Source organism: Pleuronectes platessa, chromosome 3 (genome assembly GCF_947347685.1).
Source record: "Pleuronectes platessa chromosome 3, fPlePla1.1, whole genome shotgun sequence".
In the NCBI taxonomy this organism is placed as follows: Eukaryota; Metazoa; Chordata; class Actinopteri; order Pleuronectiformes; family Pleuronectidae; genus Pleuronectes; species Pleuronectes platessa.
The window spans coordinates 25,919,106-25,937,575 of NC_070628.1; the positions used below are offsets into that span (position 1 = coordinate 25,919,106).

Below are 18,470 nucleotides of genomic sequence, written 5' to 3' on the forward strand. Positions count from 1 at the left end.
TTTGACATTTATTTATTTTTAAATATGAGGATCTCTCCTTTCAGGCTTTCATAATGTTCTCATACAGAATAAATTAGACCTGCAGGTTCACTTTAAGGGCGGATTTCATATTGAGTCCGCGACTAAAAACGACATTTTAAGAAAGTCACCTTAGTTGTGCATTGAATGATGCTGCTTAAATTGTTAGGCTTTTGAAGTTATGATTATTCTCTCCTCTGTAATATTATAACTCCACCAACTGGTGGTGCTATGAGAACGGCACACAATACAACCAGTGGAAATAGGCAGTTGTGTTTGCACTGTGTTGCATTTGTTAGACATTGAGCCTGATTTTAGGATTATTGAGAATAAGTGACCCTCAGGTTTAACCTGGTTTAACAAGTTTTGTTTACTCGTCATATTGTGATGTGTTGTGAGGCCATTCCACTTCCAAGCTAGATAGTGTTTTTGTCCTTGAAGAACCCCTCAACGGACACAAACTAGACAACCGACCCCTTTTTGACAAAGTATTTGTCATCTGTCAACAGGGCTGTGCAGAGACTTTTTCCAGGGCAGAAAAAAAAAAATGTTTTAAAACAAGAAGTTGAATGGTGGTCCCTGCATACAAGTACCTGGATGTCACACTGGACAATAAACTGGACTGGTCCACCAACACAGAGGCCGTCTACAAGAAGGGCCTGAGCCGGCTTTACTTCCTGAGGAGGCTCAGGTCCTTCAATGTCTGCAACAAGATGCTGCAGATGTTCTATAAGTCTGTTGTGGCGAGCACCATCTTCTTTGCTGTGGTGTCCTGGGGTGCGGGCATCAAGGCTAAGGATTCCAACAAACAGAAAAAACTCATTAGGAAGGCAGAGTCCATGGTTGGCTCTAAGCTTGTCACCCTGGAGGAGGTGGTGGAGGACAGGATGCTGGCAAAACTGCTGGCAATCATGGACAATCCCTCTCACCCCCTCCACAAAACACTGGACAGGCTAAGGAGCAGCTTCAGCCACAGACTCATTCAACCCTGCTGCTCTAAGGAACGATACAGGAAATCGTTCCTCCCAACCGCAATAAGACTGTACAACTCATCTACCTCTGTCAGAGCCACCATCAGAGAACTGCACTAAATATACCTGTCTCCTTGCACTGTGTACCCTGTACAACACTACGCTCCATATACTGGAACACTTACTCCACATCATATGTGATATGCGTTAATATAAACCATATTGATACTATATATCATTTTATACAATAATACTGTCTTTTGCACACTCTGTCTACATATTCTTACACTCATAGTATATTATATTATCTATTGTATCGTCAAATACTTATATTTATACCCGTACTATATATCATATATTATATCATACTCTTTGTATATTCTTTGTATATTTAAGTCTATATACACATATTTATACATGTGTACATGTTATTATTATTATTATTATTATTATTATATTTACTATTATTATTATATATACTGTTGCTGCCATTATTACTATATTCTGCTATTATATTGGTATAATTACTATCATATATAAATATATATTATGTTATATTATATACTATATATACTGTACTATTTTTAATATACTGTCTAACAATAACATTACCATCATATCATCAGTACTATTACCATCATCTGCCACTGCACCTTATCTACCTATTTATCTTGTGTTTCTGTTTTTTATTCTTTCTACCTCAATATTTTTTATTTTATTCTATTGTATTGTATTTTATTGTATTCAAATGTACCGGCTGCTATGACGACTTAATTTCCCTTCGGGGATGAATAAACTAATCTATCTATCTGTCTATCTAACTTTATGTTAAGTTGAACAACATCAACAATATGTCATCCATTGTGAACTCTAGATAACTTAACCCTGCAGTATCAGTATTTGTTTGCCATTCAGTTGACCTACCTGTCAGTGTGCTCCACAGTGGCAGACCACCATGGCTCTGAACATTCCCGGTGTGGTTGCAGTGCTGTTCTTCTACATCATTATTCTGGGCACAGGGATGTGGGCCGCTCGAAAGGCCAGGGTGGCAGAGAGGAATTGCAATGGAGACAGGACAGAAGTGGTGCTTCTTGGGGGCAGGAATATCGGCTTGCTGGTTGGGATTTTCACCATGACTGGTAAGTTGATCAGTGGGACAGAGAAGATAATCTTAGCCAAGCTGATAGCAGGTAAAGCATAAATTGTTGTATCTTGCTGAATATTTTGTGTGAGATCAGGTGACAACCTTGTTATTTTTCGTTTGAAAAATGTTTACTGGTTTTAATTAATTATTTTTATTCCTTGTTTATTTAACCTTGACATACCCAGGTAGTTCAGGTCTTGTTATCATCTTGTCATCCTTAAAAAATTAAAAACAGTAGAAACAAAAGCAAATGAATACCTTGTTAAATATAATGTTATGTCAGCAAGCACATTTGTGATCTTGGCTTGTAAAGCTGCTGATTTAACCAGATAATTTTTAAATCCGAAATTGTTTATTGTTGATCAGGTCAACAGAGTGCAGGTTAAATCAGAAAGGAAAAGCATTGTGTATTTGCATTGAACACAGCCTTAAAATATATGTATTTTCATTTAAGGAGAAAGGGAGCCAGGGGAGCCAGGCTGCAGAGTCACAGGAAAAGGGCATTCAGTATACCTGGAGACACTGTTCATTTCATCATGGCCAGACAATGTCTTGGGAAGCAGATCCGCTTTACCAATCTAATTGTACGATTATATTTTACGCAAATGGTGGGCTGTAGTTTTGTGATTCAAGTGATGGATGGATATTCAGGATGTAGCTGATCTGCTGGCTGTGTGACGAAACTCAGTAAAGGATTGATTTCTAGAGAAGACCTTTATGACTGATTTGCCCTTTTAAAACAGCCATTCAGTCATTTATTTCAAGACTTGAGATCTGTAGTCTTATCAGCCAAAACAATTATAAAAATAACATGAATAATAGTAACAGTAAATTAGATTTTCCAGTTTGTGGCAGCTTGACTATCAAAGGTCTATATCTAGCCTGATCAATATTTACCCAACTGTGTGTATGTGTGTGTGCGTGCGTGTGTGGGTGTGTATGTCTATGTGTGTGTGTGTGTGTTGCGTTTTTCTTTTTTGGCAGCTACATGGGTTGGAGGTGGATTTATCCTGGGGATTGCTGAGGCAGTGTACAGTCCTAAAATGGGCTTGATATGGGCTCTAATGCCGATACAATACTCTGTGTCTTTCATAATAGGTAAGGCATACACCATGAAGACAGCAGGCCGCGGTGATCTAGATACCAGACACAAACAGCATGTTGTTTACAGACCATTTACTCATTACCTCCATCATGATCTTATGTTTTCACCTGCAGTCATTAGTCAGCAGGACTGGGCAAAACCAACTGCACTGATTTCCATGAAATTCTTTCGCTTTTGGCAGTGTGTTTTCAGATAATCTATTAAATCTATGGCAGTAGCATGGCTGCACTTGCTAGCACAGAACAGCCACTCTCATACACACATCAGATTACGTTTGACATGTATTCTGACAAAAAAGAGAGATTACTTCTCATGTGAGAGAAAGAACTGCATTGCATACTACTTGTGGGTTTGAGGACTACTGCAGCTGAAACTGTGGGTTCTGAGTGTCTGAGCACTGTGGTTGGTATAAACCTAATGGACCATAGCAAGCGAGCACGCCGCACATAAAAGACACTAGCGCCGCACACAGCTACACAATTCCGCAACAGAGCAAAACACCACGTTGAGAGCATATATTTGATTCATTATGGTACTGTAGCAGGACAAATTAGAATATGGCAGGCCACCACAGTCTAGAAAGTTAATGAGAAACACTGATTCTACAGGATCAGACATTAGCTTTTTAGATGTTGTTAGTCTTTGTCTTTTAAATAGTTCTAAACCATTATTTATTAAACAACTACATTAACAAAACAACACTTGGCATTGTCAGTTAAGAATTTATTTTGGTGTGCTTGACTGTTTCAAAAACGTTCAGTATATAGTGCACATTGAATCAAAAGAATTCAACAAAACTTTACGAAACTATGCAATGTAAAATGTATTCGGGTATCTCCTTAAAAATAATAGTTCATATCTCATCCACTTCAAAGGTGGTCTTTTCTTTGCCAAGCCAATGAGGGACAAGAAGTATGTCACCATGATGGACCCTTTCCAGATAAAGTATGGCAGATTACTGAGTGGGGCTCTAGTACTGCCTGCTCTGCTGGTGGATGTGCTGTGGGTGTCTTGCACTCTGCTCGGTTTAGGTAATCATACATTATACATACAATATGCACAATTCCATCATGTCAATGAAGGTAAAGCATTGATATTTGTATATCTGTGTTTGTGTTTTTCTTTTTTAACAGGAGCAACTATGAGTGTGATACTAGACCTGCCCTATGTTTACACTGTTTGGATCTCATCGTCTGTGGCCATCATCTATACTTTGTTAGGAGGCCTCTATTCAGTGGCCTACACCGACATCATCCAGCTCTCTCTGGTTTTTGTCGGTTTGGTGAGTTACAATTCAGCACATGTTTATTTTTAACTTACACATTTTCTACAGCTATGCACGGTTAAACGCCTTCTTAAAAGCTCAATGTATTTTAAGAAGATGTATGTGTAGATGTATATGTTAGCAGTGCCATCAAAAATCCATAAGAAGTTTTCTATTGGTTTCGTACGGAGCCCCCCAGGGGACACGGGAAAAAAAAATGATGGGTGAAAAAAAAAAAAAAAGCACGGACTTTTGCGAGATCCCGAGAAAGTTTTGCGAGATCTCGAGAAACGTTTGCAAGATCAGTCATTCGTTCATTTCAACGGGGGGGAGGAGGAGGAGAGAAGAAGAGAAATTCCTGCATGAAATTCCTGCATTAAAATAATGAATCATGACAGTTTGGGTGATTTGAAATGGTCATTTATTATACGAGCGGGTCTGGTACCGGAGCGGTGGGACCCGCTCCGGTAGGGGAGAGCAGGGTAATGTGAAACATCGGGTGATGTGAGATACCCCCTGTATCTAGGCAACGGAACACATTTGTGGTCATGTGACTATTATGTTTAAAAGCCCCTCCCATTCCCCCCTTGCCATGAAGAAGAAGTTTGTTCTGGGGCTGTGGAAAGTATGTTTTTTCACAAAAATGTAAATTTTCTTGCTTTGAACTTAATCAACTGTTGTGTCAAAACAAATTGATTCAGGTAGAAAAACTTATATCATACATGTTGATGAACTTCCAACATATAAAACCATGTGATTGATGCTAGCTGAAGATTAGCCTGAATTGATAAGAGATTTTTCTAAAATTGTGGCTTCGGGGCAAATCGGGACAAATTCTGTGGGGTAAAGTGGGACAGAGTCTCACTTTACGCCACCATGAAGCACAAGTTAAGTTTAGTCTTAAACATACTTTAGTGTTATATTACATTATATATGTTTTATTTTTAATGTCATAAACATTGTAGAAAAGCCATAATGCCAAAAAACTACACCAGGAATACAACCTGGGGCCAAACACCCCTCGCAGAGATCGAGAGTTTAGCCGCTGAGGTCATGCAAGGAAAGAAGTCCTTAAGAAAAGCTGGAAGGGATAGAAATATTGATAAGACAACCCTCAAAAGATTCATAAAGAAAAAAGAGAAAGGGAAAGTAAAATCAGTAGCCTGGGGTGCAGTAGCTGAGGTAAAGAGAATATTCACAGATGAGATGGAGGAGGAGCTTGTCAAACCCTTGAAACAACTAGCTGACCAGTTCCATGACCTTGCTCCAGTTAAGTGCCGTGAACTGGCATTTGAATATCCCGAATGAATAAATAAATATTTACATGGAACCAACGTTTCAAAGCAACAGTCAGTCAGTGTTTTTTCTCACAGAGTTAGGGTTACAGTTTATTCACTAACCGTTATTTAACCCTGACCCTTTAACTCTTTCAAATAACCTTCTTTCTTTTAAGGAGGATATTTTGGCCATGATTATAATAAATATTTAATAATTATATGAATTATATGAAGGAAAGGAAGAAATTGAAAAATGGTTTAGGAGTTAGTCCCAACCCTTAACTTTTGTTATTTCATTTTGATCCCAGTAATGGCCTAATTATTCCTTGCAGTTTAGTAAAACCATAAGCTTTTATTTTATTTTAGCTCTTATAATTGTCTATTTGGACCTTTTAATCTGAGTAATGAGCAAAAATATCCACCCAGTCTCAAGTTTGAATTGAACAAGTCTTCATTTACTAAAAGAAATGGAGGTCTAACGCAGAATTGACTCTCAGGAAAGCAGGATAAAATACACAGTCTGAAACGGAAGCAGCCAAATTATTTTGATATAGATTTGATGATGTAAGAGGCCAAGTTTGATACAAGTGTACATTTACTGGAAGCACACATCACAAACAACTAGAACAATTACCTGTATCCTGGAAAGTCTCCATAAGAAATATACAATATAATCGTTAAGACCCTGACTTGATTCCAAATCACAACCTTTATGTTGTGTGTTTGTGGCTCCAGCATTTTAACCTATTTTCTGTCTCCACTGTCGACTGTTGAAGGGCAAGTAGGCAAAAAAATTTTTGGAGAACAACAATGAGAAGTATGGAGACATACATGAACACAAATAACCTATCAGCGAAAAGGATAATTCAAATGTCAGTATCTGTTTGCAGTGGCTGTGCATCCCCTTCCTCCTGGTCAACCCCACATCAGCAAACATTTTCCAGACTGCTATCAACAACACATTTCAAGAACCCTGGGTTGGCTCTCTGGAACACGACAAAGTCTGGAAGTGGATTGATGACTTCCTACTGCTGGTAAATATTGAATCATCAATAGCATACATTGACTTACAGGACCTCACTCTTCTTTTGCAAGTAAATTTATTCTTTCTGGTTCCATCACCAAGCTCAGATGACATCTACTGGACAGAAATACCGACTGTCAGGGCCTGCATTGGTGTGATATCACAGAAGGTTCAGTTTAAAATGAAAAGCATCAGAGGGGCAACAGATAGCCTTCACACACACATTGTATATACAACACTGGGGCACAATATTAAAATATTTCTCTCCCTACAGATTCAAAATGAACCAAAATGTTTTTTACAGGACATCAATAATCACTAGCTTTGTATTTTGTGAGGTGGCTTCTTTGTAGAGCTGTGTGCAGCGCTCTTTGACCAACTGTGGTGTCTCGCTCTCTCTCAAACAGAAATAAATTGACCGTCAGTCAGACTGACCATCTGCGGCTGCTGCTGGCCGTTAAAAACATTGATTAAGTTTTAAGCGTCCTCAGAGGGCAGGCAGATTGGTAGATACTAATTTCACTGTGTGCATTCTTGTGACAAACACACACGCACACACAAACATATATACACACACATTCTTGTACTTCTATCTTAGTGAGGACACACGTAATGCATTTGGCAGCCCATTACCCTAACTATAACCCCCAGAACTAAATGCCTAACCCTAAAACCAGGTCTTAACCCTCATCCTCTCAGTTGGTGAGGACTGGCAAAAATGTCCTCACTCTGTATGGTCTATGTTTACATTTAACAAAATTCTGACATCTCAGAACAAAATCTGTGCAGATTCTGTTTTCATTCGCCAAAATCATGAATATATGCCTACTACTACTTATAAAATACAATTGAAATAAGATAGCCATGGATCTTTGGAAAGGGATAAAATCTCCCTGTTACCGAGTTGTTGCATGGATTTAAATATACTTGTTGTCATATGCAGGCCATGCCAGCTGTGAGGAGATGCAAGTCCCCTGGTTGAATTTGAACCAGAGGTGATGGCCAGGACTAAAAAATGTATTCAATCAGCGAAGCAAACAAAGCAAGCAGCAAGTGGAAAGACGACAAAACAGTACACAAGGAAGAATCAGGCTTTCACTTTCTTTAACATGAATTTATAAAAAATAAAAAATAAAACAGGCAGAGGTCATATAGTAGCAAACAACTTAGAAGTAAATAATGGCAAGGAGAACTAAGACTGTCAAGCAAACAGACTGTGAATATATCGACAAGTGTACAAACTTAAGGCCCAAGTGTATAACTAAGAGCAGGTGATGAGTAAAATAGTCTGGAAACTGAGCAATTGTACAAAGCAAATCAAATTTAATATATGCAGGTAATTAAATACAAGATAAAACCGTATGTGACTTTATTTGAGTCATTATACCTGAAATGCTGCAGTTAATGGTTTGCGTCTTAACCCATGGGCCACAGTGCCACCCTGAATATGTAGAAGACATTTGAAAGGGAATTTGCTATTTAAATCATCCAGGTCGACTGGGCCTATTTTCCGACCTCTGCAGTTACAACTGTAGCTGTAATTGCTCATCAGAGCTTGAGCCAAGGCATAGACAAACACAGAGAGTCTTGTTTACTGCAACCAGTGCAGAGTTGGCAGTCTTACAGCTGTCAATGTGGGAGTAGTCTAAACAAGCAAACCGGACCAAAGAGCAAAAGCAGGTGGGTGATTGTTAGAGAGCAGGTGGGTGGTCTTCAAGGCAGATATAGGAGCAGAGACACAAGATCTAACAGGATTAAGACTGAAACATTTTAGCTGGCTAAAGTTAGTGTTGAAAGAAGTATTCCCAAAGCAGACATATCATTATCATAGTATTTATATGCTCTCTGTGGTCTAAACCTCTCATATATAAGCATAAAATATACTAAAAGTACCAAAAGTAAAAGTACCTGTGTTAAAGGAGCTGAGTCTGACACTGCAGCTATTGAGGTGGCTAACCCTGGAGTTACCTGTTCCTTGGTTAGCAGTATAAAAGTAAATTTAAATCTCTCTCTCTCACTAAGCACTTGTGTATAAAGTCCATTTCATCGATCCAAAAACTCATAGTGCAGCACAACAAACAATTCAGTGTCAAAGAGGTTAAAAAAAAATTTGCCCTTCAGGGTCAAGCACCTGATAATTATCACTTCCTCCCACATTTAAACCTGAGCCAGTGACAGTGGCACAGTGACACCCGAAGGACAAACGGTGGTTCAAAATTAAATAGTGGTAATATTGAACACGTTGGCTCTTACTACTGGATTATCATAAGGGCAACCTGGTGGTGTGGTGGGAGAGGCTGCAGTCTTTCGATATGGAGTTGTTATCAGGTACTCTGGCCTCCTCCCACCGATATATATCCCATCAAATACATGCAGATCTTCACATTCTTGAGAAATAGCCAGTTCAGTTCAGTGGGACGACAGGGTTTATAGACTTTGATTTATAGACTTTGTGTTTGCGCTACATGAAAGTCCTTCAAGTCCAATAGAGTTCATCCCCAGGTGGCGCTGCAGAGGGCGCTGTTGCTCAGTAAAACTTACATACTGTAACTGCGTTGTATTTAGAGAGATCTTTAAAGCTTTTTTTAAAACTATTTGTAGGAGCAAGATTTAGTTATTTGGGTTTCTTGAAGAAAATTGTACTTTTCTTGATTCTTGTTGTACTTGTTGGTTTGTACCCTCATGGCTGAATGCAGTTATTGACAGACGCTTTGGATAATAGCGTCGGATTAATAAAAATGTTATTTAATTAAAAATTTTTTAAAGATTATTGCGCAGACTGATTTTACTCTTAATCATTTTAATGTTTTTTAAAGTTTTTTGTGTTTTGTAATTTTGAGGTTTGGACATTTTGAAACCAATCAATTAATGGTGAAAATAATCAGCATTTTCATCCATAATGAAAATGATCATTAGTTACTGTTATATACAGTATATTATATATATTTTTTTTCAATAATAATATCCTACAATTTTAGATTAGCCCCTGCTCAACGACAGTAAACTCCTGCAAGTGTTATAATAAAAATCAGATGATACATTGTTTAATAGCAATGTTACTATTTATCTGCTATAACATTAGCAGATTGTAGAGCATAACAATAGAAACTGATTTGTCATCATGTTTGACCTGACGTAGGAGTGGAGGAGAGAAAAGGCAACACTGATTATTACTGTACAATCAAAAGGTAATGTTAGCTTAGCATTAGTTGGCTAACATGTTGATATGAGCCTGTATTTACTGTTCTTTGCAAATAGTATACATCAGAGCAGTGGTAGAAATCTTTACAGTCTTGTTTCTTCTTCAATGTGACAGATCAATCTCCTCAGTCTTTCTTTTCATTTCATCTTTCCACATCCTCATCGTGCAGCTTCCTCCTCTCCCTCTGCTTCTAGGGTCTTGGCAGTGTTTCATTTCAGTGCTTCCACCAGAGGATGCTGTCTTCCTCCTCATCACGTACGGCCCAGTTTACCTGCTACGCTGCTGCCCTCATCATCGCCATACTGGGAATCCCCCCTGTCTTGATTGGGGCTGTCGCTGCCTCCACAGGTTGGAGTTGTTAGACATTTGTTCAATCATCCTTCTCTTTTTCTCCTATATCCCCTATTCCCCTATGTATCTGAAGCAGCCCCATAGAGGCTTTTCTTCTTCTGCTTGTCACAGCCCGGCTCACGACTGTGACAAGGAGGGAGACGACACGGGTGAACTGTTACTATTTCAGGATATTTATTTAACAGAATAAATTATAAGCAACGACCAAAGTCTCCAAAAACAAAACAGAGAAGGGTGCTGGCGTCCGGGAGAGCCAACCTTGTCCCATAGGTAGCGCAAAAGAGAGAGAGCGCGAGACGAATCTGCCAGGCCTTTTAAAGGGCAGAGCACACCTGGCCGAGATGTGCTCTGATTGTTGCTGACGTCCACTCCCCCTACAGATCTGGGGAAGGAAGAACAGGGACACCTAGTGTCCAGGTGAGGGTGGAAGAGGTCGTCTTCTTCTTCTTCTTCTTGGGCGGCTGTGGCTGAGGGGTAGAGTGGTCGCTCTCCAACCTGAAGGTCAGCGGTTTGATCCCCAGTCTGACCCATCTGCATGCCAAAGTGTCCTTGGGCAAGATGCTGAACTCTGAATGGCCCCCATAGAAAAACAAAGTGCTGTGATTAAATGCACTGTATGAATGTGTGTGTGAATGGGTGAATGTAAAACTGTACTGTAAAGCGCTTTGAGTGGTCATCAAGATTAGAAAAGCGCTATATAAATACAAAACCGTTTCTTCTTCTTCTCTTCCTTTGTATATAACATTTGTAACAACATTCAGGTACTGAAAACGTTGTCAAGGATTTTCTCATAGTAAGCCACATGTGCTCTGTCTGTGGGGTAAGGGAAGGCAGGCCTTTTTTGTTCAAGTCTGAAGATTTTTAAACCGCACTGTAATAGTTTCAAAACAATTTAAAATTATATTTAAACTCTAATGCATGTCTGGATCTGCAGTTACTTTGGCCAAGGAGATTATGTTTTCACCGATGTACATTTGCTTGTTAGCAAGATGACAAAGAAACAACTGAACAGACTTCCATAGATCTTGATGAAAGGATGCTGTAAGGGTCAGACAGGAAACCCCGATTCAATTTTGATTCAGAGCTGAACCAAAAATCTTTTGATTATCTTTTTTATGTTATTTTATGTTGTCCTTTAGTGGTCTGTGTTTTTGATGATTGATTGGCGGCTGCAGCCTGTGACTTTTAAGAAACGAAGCGCACAATTCTCAAGTTACTTGCTTTAAGTCAAAGAACTATCAACATTTAAACAGTGGGTGAAATAGTGTTGAAGCGACTGCTCAAGGGGATGAACCCAGTTTTGTTCCTCCTCTAATGTGGTTTCACTTTCAGTCCTCTCATTAACAACCACTATTAGCAGCTGTTTCACTGATAAACTTGCTGTGCTCTACCCTGTTGGCAGAGAGAGAGAGATGTTTTACAACTGATGTTTTACCTCACAAGTTTAAATATAATATAATCAAAATTATAACTGAATGAAATACAATGATGCCATGTTTCTGCTGGATGGATGTAAAAATAATTCTTACATTTGCCATAACAACTTAATTTAGGTCCCAGTATATAATTGTTGTTTTTACAGCGTCTTCTATTGCCCCTAGTGGGCCAAAACATGTATTACAAGTATAAAACTACAGTAGTAATCCTATAATCCTATTGTGATAACATAAAATGATTATAATTACTTTATTGGCTAAGTAATTTCTGTTAGAGTGCTGTACTGAAATAATATTCTGCTGAGGAAATCTTTACAAAATGTTGACGGTTGATTCTCTTGTCCAGACTGGAACCTGACACAGTATGGCTCTCCATCTCCATACACTCGTGGTGAGCACACATTTATCCTTCCCCTGACTCTTCAATTTCTCACTCCATCCTACATCTCCATCATTGGAATTGGAGCTGTGGCTGCTGCTGTCATGTCGTCAACAGACTCAGCCCTGTTATCCGCAACTTCGGTTTTCGCAACAAACATCTACAAGAACATCCTGCGCCAACAGGTGAGGAGTAAAGATGTTGATGTTGGCCGCTCTGTTGCACAGTGTGTCTCTAAAGATGTGACCTCGGGCTGTCCTTGACCTTGTCGTTCATTGAAAACTAAAAGACTGATCACATAAAAGCATTTTTGAAAGCACATGTGATTGAATGAATAATAGAGTGTCTCCTCTTGTCTCCAGGCTTCAGACTATGAGATGCAATGGGTGATTCGGATCACAGTGGTTGTTGTGGGTGTGGTTGGGACAGCTTTAACATTCTTCACCAACAGCACCCTGGTCCTCTGGATTCTTGGAGCAGACATTTCCTACACCCTTATATTCCCCCATCTGGTCTGCGTGCTCTTCTTTGAAGTCACAAATGCTTATGGCGCCGCAGTGGGTTATGTTACAGGGCTGATTGTAAGGATTCTGGTGGGAGAGAACACTGTAGGTCTCCCTGTTGTTCTTCATCTTCCTGGTTGCACTCTGGAAGATGGCATCTATGTCCAAATGTTACCGGTCAGAACATTCTCAATGCTGTGCACCCTGTTAACTATCTTGGTCTTTTCTGTGCTTTCTTTGTTCATGTTCAACCACAGCCTGTTGCCTGAAAGTTGGGACATTTTTAAGGTAAAATGTAACACTCCTGTATCATCAGTGCAAGCTGTCACTCAGAATCTCCAAGAAGAAGCTGGAAGTGATGATGAGTGTGACAACGAAATTAATGGAGTTGTCTTACAACCAATTTTGCTGAATGGGAGATAACCCCCCCCCCCCCCCATTTCTTAAGTTGATTGCCAGCATTCTATTTCTTAATAACTGTATATTTAGAAATGAATTAAAGTCGCTGAAGTTAGTTGCTTAGTTGTTCCTAAGGTTTCGATAAACATTTTACATTCTTAAGTTCCTTTTCTTTCTCTGGAGGTTGTACCATTTTACTGGGGGGGGGGGGGGGGGGGGGGGGGCAAGTTATGTTTGTAATTGTTTGTTAATTCATAAAAACATTGTTCTCTCAAAGTGTCTACCAGCATTCCATGCAATAAACATATAGAAATTTTGTGAATAAACATATTTTGTCCCAATTACCAATTACATCAATAATTGTATTTCCAGTATTCCCAATAAATAACCTAGTGTAACCCCAGTCGAAATTAGTACTGAATTAAATCGCAATAATTTGTTTAGTTTCATACCTAAATGTACCACTTTGACCAGATTTCAAATCATCATAACACAAGATGTCATACATTGAGAAAACCAAAAGTGGCCAGAGCATGGTTTAGTGTGTGAATATATTTGTGACATAAACCGACGTAAGAGTGAACATGTAATCAATCAACTTCACAATACATTTGACATTGCTCATAGTTTATAAACTAATATTGGGAAGTGAGTAGAACTAAACACTTGCTTCACTGAGCAGACCAACTGACTGTGTGGTTCATTACGATATTGCATACTACAAATGAAACCAAATAGATCTGATATTGTGGAGTAATGGTAGACAAATGCATTCATAAATCAAAGTTAAATCATAAACCATCCTAAATTTCAGAAAACGAAATCAAACTATATTACACACTCCAAAAATAGGGAAGCTCTCAAATCTTAGAATTAATTAATAGTGAAGGCCCTACAATGGGCCTTTTCACCCTGCAGGCCCTACACCGTATCGTGTAGAAATTTTTTTTGGGCTGATTTAGGAATTTTCTTTTACCATTACATTATTTGTTTATGTTTATATTTATATTGTAGCGTCCCTCAATGATGAGCTTAGCGTCTTGAACTGGTCTCACCAATCATTAATTCATATCCCAGGTTACCGTGGGCCGTAGCCTGCGCAAAAACAATAGAATATTTGCAAATGAATAGCACTCCATCGTCGCAATCGACGGACTCCACATTCGCTGTTTCAGCACTCGGACCGTAACCTAGATCGTTACAATATTTAAAAACAAAACTACTCCCCTAACAGAAGGATTATAACACTGACGTCTTCCAAGGGATCCATGTCCATGACGTAGCTTTGTGTTAAATGGACTGGAAAGTTAAAAACAATCTAATCGCGCAGGCGCCTGGCTGCTCACACGGGATGCGCATTTCTCAGCGTCGGTCAGCCCGCGATTCTGCTTCTCCGCTGGTTGTTGTATGTAACCCACAAAGCTGTAGGATATAGTATTACTTCCTCCAAGGAGATTATAATTTAACTCTTGTCCATTCGTTTTTTATATTATATTACATTACATGTCATTTAGCTTACGCTTTTGTCCAAAGCGACTTACATTTTTAGTACACTCAACATTTATGAGGGGCCACTTAGGAGTTCAGTATCTTGCCAAGGACACTTCTGCATGCAGATGGGGAAGAGTGGGGTTTGAACCGGCAACCTTCATGTTGGGGGACGCCCGCTCTACCCCCTTGGCTACACCGCCCCATTATATGTGTTTGTTTGTAAGTAAGATTACACAAAAGTGAAACTTGGTGGAAGGCTGGGATATGGCCACATTTAGGGAACTGATATCTCTAATTGTGGGAAATTCAGTACAGCTTGTGTCACTCTAGTTTGCCCTACTCAATAGAAAACCTAAGGAAGTCAGGATAGAAACTGGAAGTTCACTTATCAAATTAGGGACCTGTAAACAAAGCAAAAATAAACATGACATAATCATCCAAATGACCCCAATAGAATGTATAAAACCTATTTTTAGATTTGAATATTTATTTATTTGTCTAGATGTATTCTAAACAACTCAAAGTGACTCAAAACAGAGAACATTTGCAACACTATTTGCATCAGCTCCAGTTTGATAATAACATCAACGGTTACCATGTGAATTATATTGATTAATTAAATCATTACTCTATAAAATGTCAAAGAAATCACACAAATCAAAAGTATATGTTCTAGTTTATAGTCTGTCAAATGATGCTCTCACTGTGGTTTTCTTTTAAAGTACCACTCATAAAGATCATTGACAACATGGTATTCTTTGTAGTTTGAGATGTGGTCACAGGCGAGGCAGACGGGATGAATGAATTCATTGCTCATTGTCAAAAGATGAGGAGTGACTTCATAATACCTTCTCCACTCAAAGTAACTCATGTATGCTTCATGGTCCTTGTCCAGGCGTTGCAGATTCTCTGCCATACCTTTGGCGTCAGGGAAATCATTAAAGTGAATGAAGGAACCATTGGGAAGGAACTGCTCGTAGTTTTCCCTGGGTGAACCCAGAACTACAGGGACGGTCCCTACTGCGAGGGGTCCGTTGACCTTCTTCGTAATGTAGTCCACATGGAGCGAGTTCTCAAATGAGAGATAAAACTTACAACTCGCAAGGGTTGGGTAATAGTCTTCAGGTTTCAACTGGTGTCCATTAAAAGCAGCACCAAAGACATCAACCTTTATGTGTTGGGACAGTTCTGTGTAATATTTCTCTCTCGCAGATGTTCCACTAGCTGGGTTGCTGTTACTGACAATCCAACAAACCACTTTGTCTTTCTTGGGCAGAACAAATTCCTCCTTGGTCTCTGTTTCCTTGATTGTCACCTCATTTCTCACTGTGATGTCAGCATCTCGTCTGTAGCCCATTGTTAAGTTGAACAGATTTTCCAGACCTGGTATTTTCGCCGTGTTCGTGGGAGATTCCACATTGAACCAAATCCATCTCTGAAAATGTGGACGTGGCTCCTTGGACATGTTTTCCAAATACCAGTTTATGCCTTTCTGGTAGTAGATAACTCCCTCTGCTTGGCTGTACAATGACCTGTTATCAGTCAGAATAAAGTCATCAATGTTGAAGTGGCTTGAGCAGATTTGGAAATCAAACCTCACACCAAGAGGCCAGAACCACAGCAGAACGATGGGCTTTTCAGTTGCCCCTGTGTCCCCCGGCGCTCCGACCCCGCCCACTCACTCGGAGAGAGCCACAGTGAGCTCTGATCACGGAAGATGATCCGATCTAGAGACATGTCGTCTTCTCCTGTTAAACTGAATAAACAGCGCTAACAAGCAAGCCCCTGTTTGTGAGGCAATATATTGTCCGTAGTGTGCAGGGGTACGAAACCTTTACTATCAAAAGAGCGAGTGGGCGGGGTCTGAGCCCCGGGACCCGGGACCTATATACAGTCTATGCCCGGGACCGGAGCAGTTGCTACACACACACACACACACACACTCGCCCGTTCCTGGTATTTCATGATGGCCTGATACGGTGATGTAGGTGACGTTCACTCACGTTCACGTCACATCGTTACGTTCACGTTAATAATATGAAAACTGATTCGTTAAGTTCAGCTTTCGCGAAACATATGCACAACATTGTACTGTACAGCCACTGCAGGGTGGCCGAACCCTGTGTGGAACCGAATTTCTATGGTGTATTGGACGTTTTTGTGGCAGCAGTGTCCATCACTTTTAGCTGTCCCCTGGAAACACTTCCGTTGTGTTGTGGCCTCTTCTTGCTGTGCGTTTGGCTTCTTGCTGCGCGTTTGGCTTTTTGCAACGCGTTCCGGTATTTGCTGCGCGTTTCTCTATTTGCAGCGCGTTCCGGTATTTGCAGCGCTTTTCTCTTTTTGCAGGTGTTTTGTCAACTTGCATGTGTTTTCTTAAGTTGCCGTTCGTTGAGCTTTCAGGGCCACCGTACAAACTAGATGTGTGTTAAGCAAGAAGATCTTCTTGATTATTGTCCATTCATGATTACAGTATATTACAAACACATCAGTGATTATATTTCACCACTCCCTCCCAGATCAGGCTGGTCTCATCAAAATTTCGTTTGAAATGTTACTAAAGAACATCCGCAAAAATTCGTATGAATTCGACTTAATCGTGAGTCAGGCGGCTGGGGACAGGTGCCCTATGCGCTGCTCTCTCCGTGGAAACAAAATACATGGTGGATAATCACTTTATTCTTTATGGTAAATTAAATATTTTCATTGTTTATAAGTGTGTTTGATCAACTTTGAAGCAGCGCATTTTAGGATTATTTTCATAATCTTTTTTCAGATGGTTTGTATGATCTTTTGTTGTTAGTTTACTTTTAACGGATTTATTTAGTTGTTGCTATGGACGCTTCCCTCTGCCACCATAGTCCGGCTCTCACATATAAGGCAACCGCAGTTTAAAACTCCCAAACCGGGACCATTGTCGCATGCCGTTGACGTATACTTTGTGATGGAATGAGTGAGCATCCTGGAACTCCTTGTAAAACTTAACCTTAGCATTACAGCGAACCGCCAACATGGGCGTTTCGGTCTGTTCAGCCTCAAAGCCATTGGCTAGTAACGGACATGGAAATGAGTGATTGACAGGCTTGCCTGCCAACTAGTATCACTCGGACAGGTCCTGTCAGAGAGAGATGCAAGCTCATAGGCTAGCCATAGCCGTGACAACTGAACACCACGTGGTGTCTTGTTTACCTTTTTTTAATAGGGTTACATAACTATAATAACGCCAGAACCTGCTAAACCCCCATGTTAGCCCCGGAACGTGTATGTATTACTCTATGTAATTGTTATTTAGATTCTGATTGAAATTGAAAACATCTAGTATTTTATAGATATCTAGATCAAGAAACCGGAACATGCCCGGGTAAACTGGGACGTCTGTTCATTGTACTGCTGAACATCCGCCTGGAATTATTCACGTCCCTGAGTTTTTTAGGTTTTCTTCTGACTACCGAGTCAGAAGAAAACAGCAGAGAAGGGGACGTACGTCCCATGATAAGAGAGGGGAGAGCTAGGATATGGCACGATGGAACTTAGCTAAAGAGGAGACAGTGTGAGAGCGAACAAAGTCTATATTTTACTCTGCAAATAAGTAGGGCTGTGAAATGATTAAAATTTTTAATCAAATTAATCACAGGTTTCTATGGATTAATCATGATTAATCACATTACCGATTTTCTCGGAATATTTTTGTGAAAACAAGATTTATGACGTTTAACTTTTCTTTTGTGCTGCAACTCAGCAGTTCTTCAGCAGTTATCATTGCTTTTCCATATGGAACATTAATATAATCTTCATCCTAAACAGTATTCGGGCTCCTTAGCCATTGTGTGGTTGAATAAAACTTTTTTTTTTTTTTAAATCAAACAGAAATTATTTGAGCTTCTTAGCCATAGGATGGTTGACATTTTT

At 39.7% G+C, this 18,470-nt stretch overlaps 2 protein-coding genes across 2 annotated transcripts; one reads left to right on the plus strand and one right to left on the minus strand.

Annotated features, from left to right (window-relative positions):
• The first annotated feature begins 1,890 nt into the window (after nt 1–1,890).
• LOC128432867 (high affinity choline transporter 1) lies at nt 1,891–13,282 on the plus strand. The gene is made up of 8 exons (XM_053417740.1): nt 1,891–2,128; nt 3,118–3,231; nt 4,114–4,269; nt 4,372–4,520; nt 6,670–6,813; nt 10,200–10,353; nt 12,139–12,356; nt 12,534–13,282. Exons 1-8 carry the CDS (start codon nt 1,945–1,947, stop codon nt 13,095–13,097), a joined length of 1,683 nt encoding a protein of 560 aa, XP_053273715.1. The 5' UTR covers nt 1,891–1,944; the 3' UTR covers nt 13,098–13,282.
• A 1,865-nt stretch (nt 13,283–15,147) lies between these two features.
• On the minus strand, nt 15,148–17,574 carry LOC128436490 (4-galactosyl-N-acetylglucosaminide 3-alpha-L-fucosyltransferase 9-like). Its single transcript, XM_053418215.1, has 2 exons — nt 17,559–17,574; nt 15,148–16,226 (listed from the first exon to the last, which is right to left on the minus strand). The coding sequence occupies exons 1-2, from the start codon at nt 17,572–17,574 to the stop codon at nt 15,265–15,267; spliced, it is 978 nt and encodes a 325-aa protein (XP_053274190.1). The 3' UTR covers nt 15,148–15,264.
• Nucleotides 17,575–18,470: the final 896 nt, after the last annotated feature.

Bases quoted from the DNA above. Each gene is read 5' to 3' on its own strand.
- LOC128432867 (XM_053417740.1), top strand. From the start codon at position 1,945: ATGGCTCTGAACATTCCCGGTGTGGTTGCAGTGCTGTTCTTCTACATC. The intron at 2,129-3,117 runs GTAAGTTGATCA...CTTTTTTGGCAG, and splicing joins TGGGATTTTCACCATGACTG to CTACATGGGTTGGAGGTGGA. The intron at 10,354-12,138 runs GTTGGAGTTGTT...TCTCTTGTCCAG, and splicing joins GGCTGTCGCTGCCTCCACAG to ACTGGAACCTGACACAGTAT.